At 41.1% G+C, this 18,700-nt stretch overlaps 1 protein-coding gene across 3 annotated transcripts in view; it reads left to right on the top strand.

Annotated features, from left to right (window-relative positions):
* MTRR (5-methyltetrahydrofolate-homocysteine methyltransferase reductase) overlaps positions 1-18,700 on the top strand; it is a 32,886-nt gene that overhangs the window by 501 nt on the left and 13,685 nt on the right. The window contains exons 1-6 of one of the 3 annotated variants that reach the window (XM_032279118.1): positions 72-112; positions 2,150-2,303; positions 5,575-5,728; positions 7,268-7,385; positions 9,967-10,333; positions 17,150-17,269. In XM_032279118.1, coding sequence (XP_032135009.1) covers positions 2,175-2,303; positions 5,575-5,728; positions 7,268-7,385; positions 9,967-10,333; positions 17,150-17,269 — 888 coding nt within the window. In that variant the 5' untranslated portion in view covers positions 72-112; positions 2,150-2,174. Of the gene's footprint in view, positions 1-71; positions 163-2,149; positions 2,304-5,574; positions 5,729-7,267; positions 7,386-9,966; positions 10,334-17,149; positions 17,270-18,700 lie in introns of those variants that run through there. The other 2 variants (XM_032279119.1, XM_032279120.1) reach the window with 2 other exon arrangements.

Here is an 18,700-nt window from a genome sequence, read left to right as displayed (position 1 = left end):
GCACGGCTCCCGGCTCACGGCGGAGCAATATGATTGGTCCAGGTCCCCTGCGGAACTTCCCATTGGTCCTAGGTACCGAGCAGGGCGCTACGTCAGTGTGCTCGGGCTCAAGGTTGGTGGAAATCGCGCTGTGTTGTTTAGTCCTAGGCTGGCGGGGCGCAGGTGAGCGTTTCTGGTGGCTACAGTTCTCGGATTCCGGCCGCCGGCCAGCCCTGCACTAACGCCGAGAGAGAGTCGGCCCGGGTTGGGGAGCGTGCGCCCGTGGTTCCTTCGGTCCTCAGGTTCTGGGGGTCGCCGCAGGCGTCGGGCGCGGGCTTGGCTTTGGTGCCCCTGGGAGCGCGTGCCTGGCCCCCTGTCGGCCTCTGCTCGGGGAGGTCCCTGGGGGGTGTGGGGCCCTCCGCCTGTTCTGCCTTTGGTTCTAAGCGCTACAGGCCTAGGGAAACCGCACTCGGAGACGTGGGGAACGGGGGGCGTGCCGGGGAGGGGCGTCCGCTAGGGACGTTCCGAGCGCCTACCCTGCGGGATGCGGCTGTGAGCTCTGCCTACGGCCTCTGCGCCGCCCCTGGGTTTGCTGGGGCCCCGGCCTCTGCTGAGAGTCGTGGGAATGCGGTTCCAGGCTGTGGGCCAGTAGCAGGGGTGAGGGGTTGATTGATCCTGGGAAGCCCTTAGGATGTGTGTGTTTCATGGGAAGTGACAGAAATTTTAGCTGTAGTAAGGTTTACATTATCGTTCCCACCATTTTCTGTAAGCTGTAAATGTGTAGTGTTTTTATATTGTTTGTTCAAATGACTTATCGAGTATCTGTTTTATGCCCGGTGCTGTTCTTGACGGTTCATTCACCAAAAACTAAGATTTTGGTTTGGTTTTCAGTTTAAATCTGTCTCTACAAATTGACAGCTCTCCAGTTTTAGCCGTTAGATGAGTATGGGGAAAAAAAATCTGTTTGTGTTGTTTTACTACTGTTAATCTCTTCAGTAAAAACGTGTTAGTAAAATGTTTAAGTGGATTGGAAATATTTATTCTTTATGTGCGCTTGTATGTGTATATTGTACTGAAGCGAGCATAGAAAGTCAACGCCAAGACAAAAGTATGCCAAATTGCAGGGCCTTTATTGCTGGCAGCCACAGAGGACTCCTGTCTCTCCAACCCGTGGTCCAGAAAGGAGGGTGTCAAGACCTTTTATACCTGTAAACCACCTCGGGGGGTGGGGGTGAGGGGCTTCAGACATTCTGAGGGCCAGTGGATTCTGTAGATCACCTCCTGGCAGAGATGAGGGTGAGGACTCAGGACATTCCAAGGGCCAGGGGATTTAGGACATTCCAATTGTTACTTAAGTGGTTCACAGAAGTCAAGATAAGCGTTAGTTTACACATTGCCTGGGTAGGGTGGAAATCACAAACCTTAGTTACTTATTACAAGCCGCAGGGGCCAAAATGGCGTGGGTTTGGACTGCTTGCCTGTCACATCAGGGTTACAGAGAGCAGTTTCAACGGAAAGCCGAGGTATGGTTGAGGTGTGCAGTTTTATGGGGCTTTTACCATGTCACACTTATACGCCCATACACTCACATATTTTTGATTTGCATTAAGTAACAAAGGAAAATACGTGCATCAGTTACCTTTAGTACTTTGATTAGTTTAATGTTAGGATCAAATAGGAACCAAGAATCCTGTCATTTGAATATAATTTTTACTTTTTTTTTTTAAAAAAAGAGGCAACAGATATTTAAGACTGGTGAGCGATACGGTGGCCTAAGCTTTTTTCAGGTTGTTGGCCTGTGTTGCATCCTTTTTCAGGTAGATGGTAATAGTCCCATTTTTTGGGTAAAGGGGCTGTGGTAAAGATCATTTGGGGAGCTTGCCTTAATGGGTTGCACTTAACGAACCACAGATTCAAGCCCAAGTAATTCCGAGCTGGTAATCTGATTTTGAGCCATGGAATTAAGAGTTTCATTCCTATATTCCTTAATTTGATGAATTCTTATTTAGGCTCATTTAAGATTCGTGCTAAAAACAAATTTAGAAAAGACTTGCATACCCGTATGTATGTGTATTGTTGCAGTTTCTTAAAGATTGAGGGAGAATTAATAACTTCAGGTTGTTACTACTTCATTAAAAAGATGATCTCTCTTTTTTCCCTCATTTTTCAGTTTCTCTGTTACATGTCTTGGAGTTATGAGGAGGTTTCTGTTATTATATGCCACACAGCAGGGACAGGCAAAGGCCATAGCAGAAGAAATATGTGAGCAAGCAGTGACACATGGATTTTCTGCAGATCTTCACTGCATTAGTGAGTCCAACAAGGTGAGAGCCGTTACTCTGGGTTTTACTGTTTTGTGCTTTGAAGAATTTTGGTTGGGAAGTGATGATTATGAAAAGGACACTAAATACCACCAGATAATCTTTGTTTTTTTAACAAATTTATTTGTTCAATAGTATGGTAAGATTTCAGCAGCTTTTTTTTTTTTTAAATTTAGAAGTGTGCAATTGAATTAAACTAAATGGCCTCAAAAATGGAAGCAAGTAGAAACTCCTTAACTATAAATGGCAGAAGTAGCATATGCCTTGTTTATTTCACAGAGTGGCTGTTGAGAACAAGTGAGATGTGTGAGTGCTCAGATGTGCTTTCTGTCTCATGAACCTTAGTGCCCCACTTTTTTCCCCAAAAGAAAGGCCTTGCCATTCCTGTTAGAGTTCCTCCTAATGAAAGACTGCCTAGATTCTTTTGTGAAATAGAATTTAAAGCAGTAGTGTTGGGATCTAGATGAAACTCTTCTTCAGGGACTGGTTGTTTAAGTTCAGTCTCTGCAGAAATTCCTACCTTAGGGTATATGCAACTTTACAATCCTGTGTTCTTTTATTTAGGTTGCCACCTCCAGATTACACTATTTCAGACAATTCAGGTGTTAACAGTTAGCAGGGGCTTTATACCACAAGATGATGTGCCAACCACTAAGCAGTTCATATCACTTCAATACTTCAGAGATGTTGGGTACTGGCCCCAACCCCGTACGTGGGTGCCCTTAGTCCCTGTGGTGAGGAGGAATTGAGGAAATACAGACAGACATAAGAGTAGAATTTACAGCATAGGTCTAGGGGATCAATGCAGCAGTGGGAAATGCCTTGGCCCCAGCTCTGGGCTCGAAACACTTTTATTATGGGCATAATCTCATTGATCTTATGGGCATAGAAAGGGAGGGTGAAGGGGTAGGTAAGTGGCGGGGAGCACTTGTGATCCTTGTAAGACATTCTAAACTAGTGCTCTGAGCATTTAACAGCACTTGAGATTCTTCTAAGACATGCTAAACTAGTACTCTGAGTTTATCACTGATTATTACCAGGGTGCATCTACATCAGAAGTATAGCCTATGAGGAGCCACCCAGTCTGACCACACCCGATGCATCAGGAGCTTTTGTCTCCCTAGCTTTGAGGACATAGAGCAATTAAAATCACTCCATATTCCCAGAACCTAGGCAGAGCCTGAGGCATTCCGTAATCTCTGCCCTGCAGGGCTTTTCTCCTCCTTGCCAGCCCCCATCTGCAAAGACCCTCCCAGATCTTGTGAGCAAATGTTGCCTCCCTTCTCAGAGATCTTTGCATAAGCCCTCTTTATGAGACTCTCATGCAGTCTCCATGTTGAGATGGCATTCATGGGACCAGAGCAGTATTGCCTGCTCTGCAACCACTCCTCGGTGTTCCCAGGTGTTAGTGCTCTCAGATTGTCTTCACCGTAGGCCTTCTGTTACTGCTCGATTTCTAATTAACTGCACCAATAATATAGTTTAGTTTGGTATACAAACTTCAGTGTACTCTGAACCAAGCAAGCTTATAATTTAGCTAGAATTAATATAGGTCTCCCCCTGGCCATCTTGACCCACAAGAGACTGCCCTGCCGGTATTCTGACTCAAGTACACAACCCCCTCTGGCCTTTCCTGAAACTCTAGTTCAGAATGCTAGACTGTGTGCAGCTGAAGTGAATTAAACCCAGCTCATAGGAGGCTCACCCAGTTCCTTTATGCAGCCCTGCCATGGTGACTCTGGAGGTAGACAGTAGAGAAAAGGGAGCTTCCTGGACGAGACCACCAGTCAGCAGGCCCTGTCATTCTACAGTAACTTAAATTCACATCGCAGTGCCACATGATGAAATGTAATCTGAATCTGTTACTTTGGACAGAACCAAGGTCATCAGTATCAAAACTACCCCTGATTTGGCCCCTTGTGGTTGACCTCGGTAAGTTGATCAGCAGGTGTTTGACAGTCAGTTGAACAGTGAAATTTTTTTTTAACACCAAGTTAGTCATGCTGTTTGTTCTCCCTGACTGAATGGTTTCTCTAGCTGTTTATGATCTAATCTCCTTCCTAGTTCACATAGTCCTTTTTAAAGGGACCGACATTACTTATACAAACTTTATGCATACAGAGTTTAACACAGAACTGTGTAGACTCTTGGAAGCATTAAATGCCTTGGTAAAAAGTTAGCTCAAGTTGTTAACTCTATTACCAGCATGAAAAATAAAGTGAATTATTTGGAGCCAAATTAGATAGCGTTCATGGGCAGCAGAGCTTGTGAAGTCTTTGTAAGTAGGACAGGGAAGTGCTTTATTTGAAATATTTAAATTTAACATGAGAATAAGAATAAAGAAACATGATTTGTAAGAGTTTATAACCAGACTTATAGCTAATTATATTCTCAGCTCTCTAGAAACCTGAGAGAATAAGGAGCGGTTCTTGATAGCCAAGTCCCTGATTTAGAAGGGGTAACACTTTTAATTTCCCAGCTTTAAAATGCCCTCTTGTCCCTCTGCCTTAGTGTCACATGCAGTACACGTGGCTGGTTTTATGTTTTGCTGAAGATTTCAGAGCTGGTGTGTTTTTATGGCTGCCTTTCTTTACCACAGTATCCTGTTTGTTACCTCCATGTCTTGCCATGTTAATCCTGAATGCTTATGTATCTGTTCTGTTTATCTCTGAGTCTCCCTATCCCCATTTTAACATCTCTTTCCCTGCTTTTTTTTTTTTTTTTTTTTTTGCTTTCTTATGAAAAGATGTTTACACTCTGTTAGCTGCTGCTCTTCCTTGGCAGCTCATCACAGTGCCTAGCTGCCTGATAATTGGCTCTTAGCAGGGCTGGTTTGCTTTGCATATTAGAGCTCATGTTAATATTTGGCCAATGACTTAGTTGCAAAGAGTTGACTATATCCTGTTTCCTCTGATTTTTCTAAAAATGAAAGACTAGACTAGATGGAAACCTGGGATGGGTCCTGTCTCTGCCTTTCTGGTCTCTGCCTCTGGTATATCACATAAGAGAAAGACCTGTTAATCCTCCCAACCTCTTGATGATTGAGCAACAAATCAGATGCATGGTTTCCTTGAATGAAATCCTGCATTAGGAAACTTGATTAAGCTGAGAGCACCTAGTCATTGGGTTGGTCACTCTGGCATACATCTCAAAAAACCTGGCAAGGAGGAAAATTGAAATACAAGACAGGAAACTAAGGTAATTGCTTTGCTGCTGTGTTAAATCAAAAACGCCTGTAGCGTTAGGTCCTTGACTTGATATCCTTGTTTTGTAGTATGACCTAAAAACCGAAACAGCTCCTCTTGTTGTTGTGGTTTCCACCACGGGCACCGGAGACCCACCAGACACAGCCCGCAAGTTTGTTAAGGAAATACAGAACAAAACACTGCCGGTTGATTTCTTTGCTCACCTGCGGTATGGGTTATTGGGTAATGGACTCTCTCTTCTGATCTTACTATACTATTATTATCTCTGGTATCTGGATTATTTTTCAAAACTATGAAGTGTGATTATATAGGTTTTCTTTTTAATGTAGATATTGTATATATAGTATATATAAATGCATATAATATACTACCTTTTATGACTCTTTCCCCAGAGCCACACCTCTGCAGAACCTCTTGAGCAGCATTTTAATTAAAGCTACACTTCAGATGCAGCCATGAACATTTTCAGAATAGTAGTGGCTGGGCCTCATCCTACTCCTACTAAAGCAGTCTGTGAAGGGGCAACCCCTCATGCCATTTCTTTGTTTAGAAAAACAAAACAAAACAAAAAACTCCCAAGTGATTTTGATAATTTCTTTAAGAACCTAGAATGGTGATTTTCATCCTCCAGCTACGCATCAGGATTAGCTAGGGAAGTTTTTATTAAATTCTATTACTTAAGCCCACCTCCAGTGATTCTGATGTCATTATTTCAAGGTAGGGGTCTGGCATCATTATTTTTAAAAGCTCTCAGGTGATTCTAACATGTATCCCAGGTTAAGAAAAACAGACCTAGGACTCTGAAGCACAGTTTAAAAACGTTAAAGGATCAAAAGGATCAGATCAGCACAATATGATAGCAGAGGGGAATTGAGGGTCCGCATTCCTGACTTGTGACCTGTATTGGCCTATCTTTGAGGATTATTTTTTGGAGAGGGTAAGAGAGAATACATACTTGTTTGAAAATCTCTCAAAAAGAGTATAAAGAAAAGACAGAAGCCTATCCCTCTGTTCTAGTCAATGTTAGGCCCATGTATGGAACCACTCATTTCTCACCCTGTTGTAGAGAAAGAACATGGAGATGACTAAACGACTGAGGAATTTAAGTTTATTTTTTATCATAAGACATAGAAGCAATTCCTAATTTCCCCAACACAGAAACATTATAGCACATTGTTATTATGATTATTTATATGACAGGTGTACCTCTCTGTATCAGGAGTCAGTAAACTCTATCTATAAAGGGCCAGATAGTAAATAAATGTAGGCTTTGCAGGCCTGCTCAAGTCTGCTGTTATAAATAATATGTACACAAATAGACTTGACAGTCTTTTAATAAATCTTTATTTACAAATAAAGGCAGTGGGTGTGATTTGACCCAGAAGCTGTGGTTGGCAGACCCTTGCTCAGTATCAGAAAAATGCACAGATAACAGAATTGTGGTTTTGCAACCTGTCCAATCCTGGTTTTAAGATTTCCGTATTTTTACACATAGTCATGAAGATGAAAATGTGAAGTCTTTTCTTCCAACAGTGGCCAATAAGTATTTTGTTTCATTATGTCTGGTACTTTTATGTTGTAAAATAAAAGAAAATTGTCTGCATGCATGGTATTAATCAAGGAGAATAAAAGTGAAGCTGTATGTTATTAATTCCATCCATAAGAACATGGAATAGTATTGTTTTAGATATTTTATTTACCTATTCTTTATGTCCTTAAATTTAAACCTTATTGTGCAGTAATTATGTATTTGGACTCTAGGTCTCGGGAATTCAGAATACACCTACTTTTGCAATGGGGGAAAAATAATTGATAAACGATTTCAAGAGCTTGGAGCCCGGCATTTCTATGACACTGGACATGCAGATGACTCTGTAGGGTAAGGGCTGTGTTCTCTGTTTCTTCCAGTAAACCATCTACACGATGAAAGTTTGTTAATTTATAAAACATGTTGGCTTTTCATTTAACACTGAAATTTTCCTCGTGTTTTACTATCGTTAGCTGTTTTAGCTTTAGGACCCATGAGTGTCAGCCAGAGCTTGATTTAACTATTTTGCTGATTTTCTTTTGTGCCTGTTTCATCCTTCTCAGTATATGCTAATGGCAAGAGTTAGAAAAGGTGCTAGTACAGTTATCTTTAAACAGTGTAGGTATTTGCAGAAATTACCACGTTTTTTAGGGACTTTAGTAGTGCATGCACTTCTCTCTGCTGTACACACGGAGCCATTAGATTGGTGTCTTCACATGGAGGGAGCCTGGCGAGCCTCTCTTTGCTGTTAGAGAACACGGGTCTGTGGGCCTTCGCTGCAGACTGCATTGCTTGGCGCACTCTTACCCTCTGAATGGCCATTTGCCATCATGCCAGTCAGACATATACAGACATTTACTTTGTCTTCATTACTTTTGTTACTGTTTTTACAATTCAGTATTTCACCTGGTGTGCCACTTTCAAATCATCCTGATGTGTTTATTCAGTGGTCTTACAGATACTGTCCTATAACATATTTATCCTTTAACTATTTTAGCCAGATAACAGCACACACCCTTGAATTTTTTTCCACTAGGTGCGTGTATTAATTTTCACTCACTGTGTTGAATAATCTGTTTATGAGAAAATGACAAATTCAGCAAATGTCTTGCTTTGTGGCATGCTGTATTTCCACTGAACTTACCCCTGTGCCCACTTATTCCATCTTTCCCTTCAGCTGTGATGCTGTGGGTTTTTTCCATATCCCAGCACACGTATTCTTGTTTGTGACAAAACTCTGTGACATTTCCTTGTGAATTCACTTTTAGCTTTGTACCTTTATATTGAGCTTTTTTCTTCTGCCAGAAGCTCAGTGACATTAAATGCTTAGTCTTGTATGAGCTATCTTTAACTATTAATGTAATGCTTATGTCACCCGTTAGGCCCATCCCTCATCTATATTTCACTTCTCTTCAAAGGCTTTCATTTTCTCTGTTGATTTATTGGTGTAGGTATTAAAATTCTTGACCGTATATTTCAGTAGACTACATTGCTTAGATTTTTCAGCCTAACTACCTTACCTGAATTTTGCTTTTTCTGAAATGGAGATATTTTCAAGACATTCTTGCTTGATGTACCACCATATTACATGGGGTTATGAATGCACACTTGAGTCCAATACCTGGGTTCAAATCCTTGATCCCCCACTTACTAACTGAGACCTCGGTCAAATTACTTAAGCTTTTTGTTCCTTGATTTTTGCCTCTATGCAATAGATAACAGTAATCTATTTACTGTGTAAGCTTCATAGGAGGATCAAATCAATTAATACATGTCCTTTTAGAACAGTGCCCGTCATGTAGTAAATGACATTCATTTATTTACTACATAAAAGTTGCTAAGGTTCACTCAGTGAATGCTAGCTCTGTGAATGGTTATGCATATTATCACCTTAATATTTCTGAGTTATGAGAGGGGCATTTTAAATGTAGCTGTTATTATTGAACCTATAATTTTATAAACTTGTCTTCACAAAGGCTCCTCAGGACAGATGTAATGTATAACCAAATTTTGAGCTGTGCACCACATGAGCACTTACTGAGCATGATGAAATTACAGCGTGAGTCATGAGACACAGGTCTGAACTCTGCCTCCTCTTGATACTCATTATCTTTATGAATTAGAATTTAATTGATACCTCCTTTGAGTTGTGATTAAAAGTGATGTTATTTCCACTGCCCTGACACGGTCTTATCCACTGACTCTACTTAAACTTGTCTGTTCAGGGAATGCTGTTGTTATCATACTTAGCAGGTGGACTGCCACATTTAAGAAATGTATTTAATGATGAATTCAACTTTCCCAAACGATGATTACTTTTTTTTTCTTCTGTGGTCAGCCTCCCTGGGAATTTTACCAAAAAAGAAAAAAATTGTTTAGGACTGAGAGAAAGGCTTTAACTGTTGATTTAACCAAGAACTTGGCATTAATCCATAGTGATTTCTTGCTGATAATTGAATCTGTAGGAAAAATATCAGTAAATTGACTAGGCAAAAAAAAAAAATGGTGTATTTGATTGATGGAATGATCATTTGCAGTATTATGGTAGCCTTGGATTTTGGTTAAGTTTTGTTAGCATTATCAGAATTTAGCATGCCTGTTTAAAATTATATCTTCTTAAAGTTTACCAATTCTAAGACATGAAGAGAAATTCTGTCCTTATCATCTTATTACTAGAATGTCTTCATACCCCTCTTCATTTCTTTTACCTGTGTACATATTCATAGGTTTTCAGCTACATTGCTAATGAACACATAATATATCCAGCTTTTAAAAGCTTAATCATAAAGCATGTTTTGTAGTCCTAATGGTCTTCATGGCGTTTCTAACAAGTGCATACTTAGCCAGATGGACAGACTGCCATTCTCCTGTTCTGCATTCAGATGGAGAACTTAGGCTTTTGTTTTGTTTTTCCTCTGTTACTACTGTCCAGTTTAGAACTTGTGGTGGAGCCATGGATTGCTGGACTCTGGCCGGCCCTCAGAGAGCATTTTAGACAAGAGCAGATAAGTGGAGCACTCCCGATGGCGTCACATGCCTCCTCAAGGACAGACCTTGTGAAGTCAGAGCTGCTACATGTTGAATCAGAAATCGAGCTTCTGAGATTGGATGATTCAGGAAGAAAGGATCCTGAGGTTTTGAGGCAAAATGTAGTGAACAGCAATCAATCCAGTGTTTCAGTTGAAGACTTTGAGTCCTCTCTTACCCGTTCAGTATCCCCACTCTCACAAGCCTCTCTGAATATTCCTGCCTTACCCCCAGAATATTTACAGGTACAACTGCAGGAGTCTCTTGGGAAGGTAAGCATTTTTTTTTTTTTTTTTTTTTAATGCTATGGATGTTATTTAATCATGGATGTTTGCTTTGGGTTTATTATTATTACCACATTAGAAGAGAGGTCAACAAACTATTGCTTACTGGCCAAATGTGGCCCATCTCCTTTCTTTTGTAAATAGATTTTACTGGAATACAGCCATACCTATTCATGTAGGTAGTGTCTGTGACCTCTTTTGAGCTACAGTGGCAGAGTTAGTGGTTATTGCAGTTACCTCACTTAAACGATTTACAAAATAATGAAGAACGAAGCCTAAGGCATTTGGCCCCTTTCAGACAAAATTTTCCCGCTCAGGTATTACAAAAGGTCTTGTATTATTATTTCTGTATTTGATGAAGTAAATAGTTAAGAGCTTAGTTTCATCATTGTTTTGAAAAAAATAACAACTTGGTTTCTCGTTTTGGATGAGTCTTAACAGCGGTAAGTTGTCTGGGCAGTGAGTTGGGTATCAAGTTGCACAATAGCTAACTTCTCCCCATAGTCAGTGTATGGTACCCTGAAATCTTTCCTAACTTACTTCAAATAAATTTTCAGAGCAGCCAATCTTTTAATGCAGGTCTAAGCCCTCTTTCTGTTGAGGGGCTGTTTGGAGTTCCACATGGACTTTTCTTACAAAAACTACACCCTTGCTGCAGCTATTACTGTGTTTAGTTTCTTGTTTTCTTTTTTTTAACGAAGACAGATTTGGACATTTAAGAAATAATTTGGATGCAGCATCTTTCTAGTATATTAGCACTATTTGTAAACACCTAGTATGATAGCAGTTTTTTTTTTAGCATTTATGGTGTCTTTCTAAAGCTTTCATGTAAGTGTGATTTTGTGTATAAACAACTGTAGGCTATTGTTTTTGCACTTGTACTTCATTATTTTGTGAATTGTTTAAGTGAAATAATTGCAGTAAGTGTATCTCAGTCTAGTTTGGGAACAGACACAACGTGTGCCTGGACTGGTGGGAGCGGAGTGCAGTGACGCACCAGCGAGTAGCCCCATCTGGGAGCCACACACAGGGTCAGCTGACGGCAGTAGGGTTAGAGAGTACTCAATTTGACTAGTAGTTTTAAGTTAGGAGGAAGATCTGTTTAGAGTTTGTGTGTTTTTTTCTTAATAGAAAGTGTCATTAAATAGGCTTGAGTTGTCAGTAATGTAGTTAAAAGGCTTAACAAATCTCAAGTATTTAAGGGAGACAGTATAAACATAAAATAATGTACAGAGTAAAGGATGGGGAAAAAAAGAATGTTTTGTGGGGCATCCTCTTGGGACCATCGCCTTGGGGCACAGAGGGGATGGAAGCAGGGTTGGGCATGGTGAGAAGCTGAGCTGCGACGCAGTCTCTGCAGAGGCCTCAGTCAGCCCCTCCCTGTGGCATCTTTCTCCCATGTGGAAGTATTCCCTCCAATAACCAGAGGGTCTTCTGTGTTGTGCGGTACAGGGGCAGGACCTGTTACTGATCACCGTCTCTGCGACCTACTGTAGAGCCCTCTTCTGCTCTGGGCCCCACGCAAAGCTGGTAGCCTTTTCTGTCGGATGTCCTGACGTGCACCAAACTGTTTGAACCCTAAATATTTTCCTGACACTCAGGCCCTTTAATTGCATAGGGCATGGGTCTTACCAGAGACTCTACTGTTCTGGCCACTCCTCATTGCTCATTCGGTCTGGATAACACAGTGCCCCGATAGAGCAGGCTAGTGTGGTGCTTTGCAGGTGTTCCACATTTATTCAGACTCTTATAAGAGCAGGCAGCACTTATTATACCCCTGGGGCATAATTGTCTGTTCCAACTCCAAGTGAACTGTTTCTGGTCTTCTTTCGGGATAGGGTTGGGAAGCAGCACTTTGACTAAACCGTTGTCCATGTACCTGAGGCCATGTCAGTCTACTCTGTCATGGAAAACCAGCTTGTGTGGAGGTACAGCGGACCTGTTACTTGTTTGAGTCTCCAGTAGTTGAGTGTCATTCCTCAGGATTTGTATGATTTTTGCAGAGATCAAACTGGTAAATTCAGTGAAGATATGATAGAGACCATCCCCTGTGTCTCAGCTTTTTGAGTATGCCTTTTCTCTCAGGATGCTTTTTTTTTTTTTTTTTTTTTTTTTTTTTTTTTTTTGAGGAAGAACGAGAGAAAGAAAAAGAATAAAGAAAAAAAATAAAGGAAAGGAATAAAGAGGAAGAGGAAGAGGGAGAGAGAATAGGGGTGTTGCTTTATTGCCTGGGCTAGAATGCAGTCTAAAACTGGGTATGCCTGTAATTGTGTTTACTAATAGAGACATAAAAAAAAAAAAAACGAGGGAAAAAATAATTAACAAGCAGCCAACCAATATTTCATTTAAACCTGTAAATGCGTGTGATGTAGTACTGGTAAGAGTGTATATTTTGTGTATTTAAAGTGGAGAGTTCTGTGAATGTTAATGAAGTCTACTTGTTCCGGATCTGAGTTCAAGTCCTAAATATCGATGTTAACTTTCTGTCTCATTGATCTATCTAATATTGATGTTGAAGTCTCCCACTATTATTGTGTGGGAGTCCAAGTCTCTTTATAAGTCTTATATATCTGGGTATTTCTGTATTGGGTGCATATATGTTTAGGATCTTTAGCTCTTCTTGTTACATTGATCCTTTTATCTTTATGTAATATCCTTCTTTGCTTCTTTTGATCTTTGTTGCTTTGAAATCTATTTTATCAGCAACAATTGCAACTCCTGCTTTCTATTTATTTATTTTAGCTCTCCATTTGGTTGATAAATTTTTCTCCATCCCTTTGTTTTGAGTCTTTGTGTATCCTTGCATGTGAGATGGATCTGGATGTAGCATACCAATGGGTCTTGGCTTTTTTTGCCTGCCTGTGTCTTTGGATTGGGGGATTTAGTTGATTTAAATTTAAAATTAATAACAATATATGTGTTTGATACTGTCATTTAATGTTAGCTGGCTGTTTTGCCCATTAGTTGATGCAATTTCTTAATTATGTTGATGTTCTTTATTTTTTGGTATTTTTTAGAAAGGCTGATACTGGTTGTTCCTTTCTATTTGTAGTGGTTCTTTCAGAAGCTCTTGTAAAGCAGGCCTGGTGGTGATGAAATCTCTGAGTGCTTGCTTGTTCACAAAAGATTTTATTTTTCCGTCACTTATGAAGCTTAGTTTGGCTGGATGTAAAATTCTGGGTTGAAAGTTCTTTTCTTTAAGGATGTTGAATATTGGCCCCCATTCTCTTCTGTCTTGTACGGTTTCTGCTGAGAGATCTGCTGTGAGTCTGATGGGCTTCCCTTTATGGGTAACCCGACCTTTCTCTCTGGCTGCCCTCAGTATTTTCTCTTTCATTTCAGCCCTGGTGAATCTGGCGATTATGTGCCTTGAGGTTGGTCTTCTTGAGGAATATTTTTGTGGTGTTCTCTGTATTACCTGGAGTTGAATATTGTCCTGCCTTGCTAGGTTGGGAAAGTTTTCCTGAATAATATCCTGAAGCGTATTTTCCAGCTTGGATTGATTCTCTTCGTCACATTCAGGTACACCTATCTAACGTAGATTAGGTCTTTTCAAATAGTCCCATATTTCTTGGAGACTTTGCTCATTCTTTTTTATCCTTTTTTCTCTAATCTTGTCTTTTTGTTTTATTTCATGAAGTTGGTCTTCGACCTCTGATATCTTTTCTTCTGCTTGATCAATTCAGCTGTTAAAACTTGTGCATAGTTCGCGAAGTTCTCGTGTTATATTTTTCAGCTCCATTAATTCACTTATATTCCTCTCTAAATTGTGTGTTATTGTTAACATTTCGTCAAACCTTTTTTCAAAGTTCTTAGTTTCTTTGCATTGGGTTAGAACAAGTTCTTTTAATTCCCAGAAATTTCTTATGATCCTCTTTTTAAAGCCAGCTTCTGCTAATGGAACACAGTCTTTCTCCATCAGGTCTTGCTCTGTTGCTGATGAGGAACTGCGATCCCCTGTAGAGGGAGAGGCATTCTGATTTTGGGTATTCTCAGCCTTTTTAGGCTGGTTTCTTCCCTTCGTTATAAATTTATCCATCTGTGGTCTTTATAATTACCGTCTTTATAGTTGGGTTTCTGAATGGACGTCCAACTTGTTGATTCCCGGCACTAGAATCTGAGCAACCCAGTATGCCGGCCAAAACAGCAGCTTTAAGATTGATGGTGCTTTTCTGACTGCACCAAGAACCGCCACACCAAGGCAGCGGCAAAACCGCTTCACCGGCCTCAAGAGTCGCTCTGGCGACACGTGGGGCTCCTCCGCTGGGAATCTCCTGGTGCGTGAGCAACAAAAATTGATCTGAAAGTGTGGCATCCTCTCGTTCTCTGCTCTTTCAGTGGGAGCTGCAATCCTGAGCTGCTAGTGATCAGCCATCTTGGATCTCTCTCCAGGATGCTATTTTGTTTCTCATGTTCTGTCTTGGTGGTTGGGGAGGAGGATGGCATCAGATTCAGAATCTTCTTGGCCTTCCTCACTATGATAGGTCTTACCTCATAGGCCAAGAATTCAGTGTTGCCTTGTGCCAGCTGCTGAGTGGCCACTGGAGGTCCTGGACCAGGAGTCCATTTACTACCCAGCCCCCATGTGCCTTGCTGTCATAGATGAGCTGTCCTGACGCCTTGGGTCCTTGGGTAACAACATTCATTTGAACCTCTTCTTAACAGACCCTGAAATGTCTGAGTGTTCCCCTTAGCCCAGTGTCCATTTCCACTTTGGGAGAAGGGCTGCCAAAGCCATTACCAAGAACAGTTTCTAGTGTCGCATAGTCCCTCCCCTAGGGACCTCTTCTCTCCTACAGTCAGTGGGTCACAGGTCTGGAGACAGGGCAGAGGATCATTTTTATTGGAGCAGCTGCCTACAGCTCCCTTGACATGCCTCCTTGATTTCTTTTCATTGTAAGGATTGATCCAGTGCCTTTGTGGGCTACCCATTTATTACATCTGTGTCCTGCCCTCTTCAGTCTAGGACCTCAGCTGTCTGTCGTGTGCATACTCTCCTGGCTCCCGTGGGGGCATGGTGTTTGTCATATACTTTCTTAGGGGTTAGCCCCTTACCTTTAGCTGGCCCAGTGCTTCAGTGGCTGAGTGTGTCGTGACAACCCCAGTTGTCAGTCTAGCAACCAGGAGAGGGGATGGGGTGTGACGGGAGCTAAAGGATATGTTGTGGGCAGACATCATCCAGGTGTAAGAAGGGGATTCCTACTCTTAATGGGAAGGACTGGCCACAGCTGCAGGCTCAAAGAGTTAAGGGAATCTGGGTATTCAGTATTTTATTCCTGGTTAGTCCTTGGCTTTCTCTGCCTTTGGTGTTGTGGGCTGCATGAGATGACTGCATTTTCTATGCTCCGGAGGATGTCCCCTGGCTTTTATACTTAATTCTTAATTGTTGACTTCATCATTTAAGCTTTTTGCATTTTTTTTCAAGGGTGAGTGAAGTTTAGCAGTAGCCCCCAAAGTCCCACCAGTCTTCTCTTCTATTTCTGCATAGTTCTCAAGCATCTGATGAATCTTGCAAGCTAATGCGTTTGCTTCCACTGGCTCTCCCTGCTACTTACAGTTGCATTGTTGCTGTGTGCCAGTGCTGTCTGTCTGCTCTCTCTCTGGTGTGATGTTCTCATTGTCAACCAGGAAGATGATCCAGCTCCAGACTCCATTTTAGCACCTTTCTCAGGCTACCTGGGCACTGGCTGTCCTAGGCTGGTTCCCAGGAGTGAAACAGTGAGATGTTTTTAGGGCATCCTCTTGATGGCAGCATCTTTGGACTGGAGAGATGGAAGCAGGATTGGGCACAGTGAGAAGGTACACTCCTATGCAGCCTCAGCAAAGGCCTAACAATCCCACAGGGTTCTCTGGAGCTGGTGGCTATTCGGAGTTATCCTGAGTTGGAACAAAGAGGCTGGGCCTTTGTAGTCATTGATTAGATATTGGATGTGGGCTGCCTCTGAAGGAGGTGTGGTCAGGGCAAGGTGTGACCTGAAAATGCTGAGGTGGTTCTTGCAGGTGGCAGACTTAGTCAGCACTGCCACAGCCTTTGCAGAAGGCAGTCTTCTTAGGGGTGCATCTCAGTGCCCCCACATTATGGTTCCCAGACACCCAGAACTGACCCTCATTCCCAGCTTTCCCATACGGCCACTTAACAACAATAAATTAACTGATAAAATATTGATAAAATATTTTCTGTTTTTAAACTTAGGAATATTAAGGTAGAAAAGGAATAGGGAGTAGTATAAAGAGTTGATATTTTTGCAGTTTTCCAAGATCTGCTGTATCCGGTACAGGGGCTGCTAGCCACATATAGCTACTTAAATTTAAATTAATGAACATTTGTTAAAACTAAGAATTGGGTTTCTTAGTGACACTAGCCACATTTCAATTGCTCAGCAGCCATATGAACAGCGTTGCCCCACACTAGGGGGTTCCTATGACCATCTACACACACATGTTGCAACCTTAAACACCTGTCATTTCCTTTAAGCTCTCCTTCCTGAAACATTTGCGTATATACTGTTTGCCTTTACATAGTTTGTTAGGAAAAATACTAGATCTTTACATGAAAATGCTAGTATTTTGTATTTTCTATGTGTATTTCAGAAATTGTAATGTCCAATAGACAAAGGGTTTGAAATGGTATTGAGCTTCTCTTCTGAAAAGCTAGCTCCATATGTCTGTACTCATTTACTTTGGAAATGAATACTAAGTAGCCAGGAAGTTTTGTAAGACCCTATGGATCTTGCATAGTCACTAAGTGAAAGAAGGGGATAATTGAAAATTGCACTTATATTTTGTCACATGTTTCTCAAATAGGAAAGCCAAGCATCTGTGATTTCAGCAGATCCAATTTTTCAAGTTCCAATTTCAAAGGCAGTTCAGCTTACTACGAATGATGCCATAAAAACCACTCTGCTGGTAGAATTGGACATTTCAGTAAGTTGCAAAATTTATTTCTCAACACAGTCATATTGTCAAGATGTGCAGAAAGAGTTGTGTGATGCTTGGTTATATATGCTCAGAAGGATGAGAGGTCTCTGACAGGACATCTCGCCATTTTATTCCTGACCCATCATTTTTTTCTTTCCACCCCTATTTTCTTTTCCACTTCAAGGAAGGGCTAGGATGAGGAATAGCTAGGGGAGATTCAGCCTGAGAAGATATTCTGCCTTACTCAATAAGCCATGAAAGAATAATGGGATCAGAACAGCATTTTATATATACAAAGTCCAGGAAAGGAAGCTGTTCACCTAAGGTCAGCCACATAATTAGAAATAGAGCCTAAGGCCCAGCGAGGTGGCTCTCCCTGTAATCCCAGCACTTTGGGAGGCCGAAGGCAGTCACTTGAGCCCAAGAGCTCTAGATCAGCCAGGGTAACATGGCAAGACCTTGTCTCTACAAAAAAATACAATGGTAGCTGGGCATGGTGGCATGCATCTGTAGCCCGGGCTACTTGGGAGGCTGAGATGGGAGGATTGCTTGAGCATAGGAGGTTGAGGCTATAGTGGGTTGTGATTATGCCACTGCACTCCAGCGTGGGTGACAGAGTGAGACCCTGTCTCAGTTTTTTAAAAAAAGAAAAGAAAAATAGAACCTAGGCAGTCAGATTAGGGTTAATTCCTCAGAGCAGTAGCTTTGATTTCTTTGAGAATCTAGAAAAAATTATGGACTCTCCTGAAAAATAATTACACTTCTCCTTCAGTATCTTCAAAAGATTTGTTCCAGGACCTCTTTCAGTTACCAAAATCCTCAAAGCTCAAGTCCCTTATGTAAAATGTTACAGTATTTGTATATAATTTGTGTACATCCTCCCCTACACTTTATCTCTGGATTACTTACAGTCTAACACAGTGTAAGTAGTTTCTATACTGTGTTTTAAATTTTACATTATTTTTGTTGTTATTTTTTACTGTTTTTTCCCTCCCAAATATTTTCCATCCAAGGTTGGTTGAGTCTGAGGATGGAGAACCTAAGGATATGGAGGGCCAACTGTATTATGGAAACATTTGCATACAGTTTTAGTGTGAGGTGTGCCTCTGTGTGCCCCGTCCGTGGGCCCCCTTCCCACCCTGGCCACCCTGCTGTTAAGAAACTGATTGATAATCCTAAAACTAGTGCTTGAGTACCTCTTCAAAGATATTTAGCTCAAACCCTTTATTTTATGAAAGTCTTGAGAGGTTAAGTGGGTTGTTTATTCAGAAAAGCAAAGGCACATTAAGGCTGTCTGTGTAGATTTAATTGAACTTCCTAACAGAGAAAAATACAATGTGTCAAAAATAGATGGTTTTGCATCCATAAGTATTAATACTATGTAGACTAAAATATTTTTTATTCTGGTATTTTACATTTTTGTCATAAAGAGGCAAG

The sequence above is a fragment of the Sapajus apella genome, unplaced genomic scaffold (genome assembly GCF_009761245.1).
Source record: "Sapajus apella isolate SASKATOON/1434 unplaced genomic scaffold, GSC_monkey_1.0 scaffold11, whole genome shotgun sequence".
Taxonomy (NCBI): domain Eukaryota; kingdom Metazoa; phylum Chordata; class Mammalia; order Primates; family Cebidae; genus Sapajus; species Sapajus apella.
The sequence above is the reverse complement of the archived record's forward strand: the minus strand, read 5'-3'. Positions and strand labels throughout refer to the sequence as shown.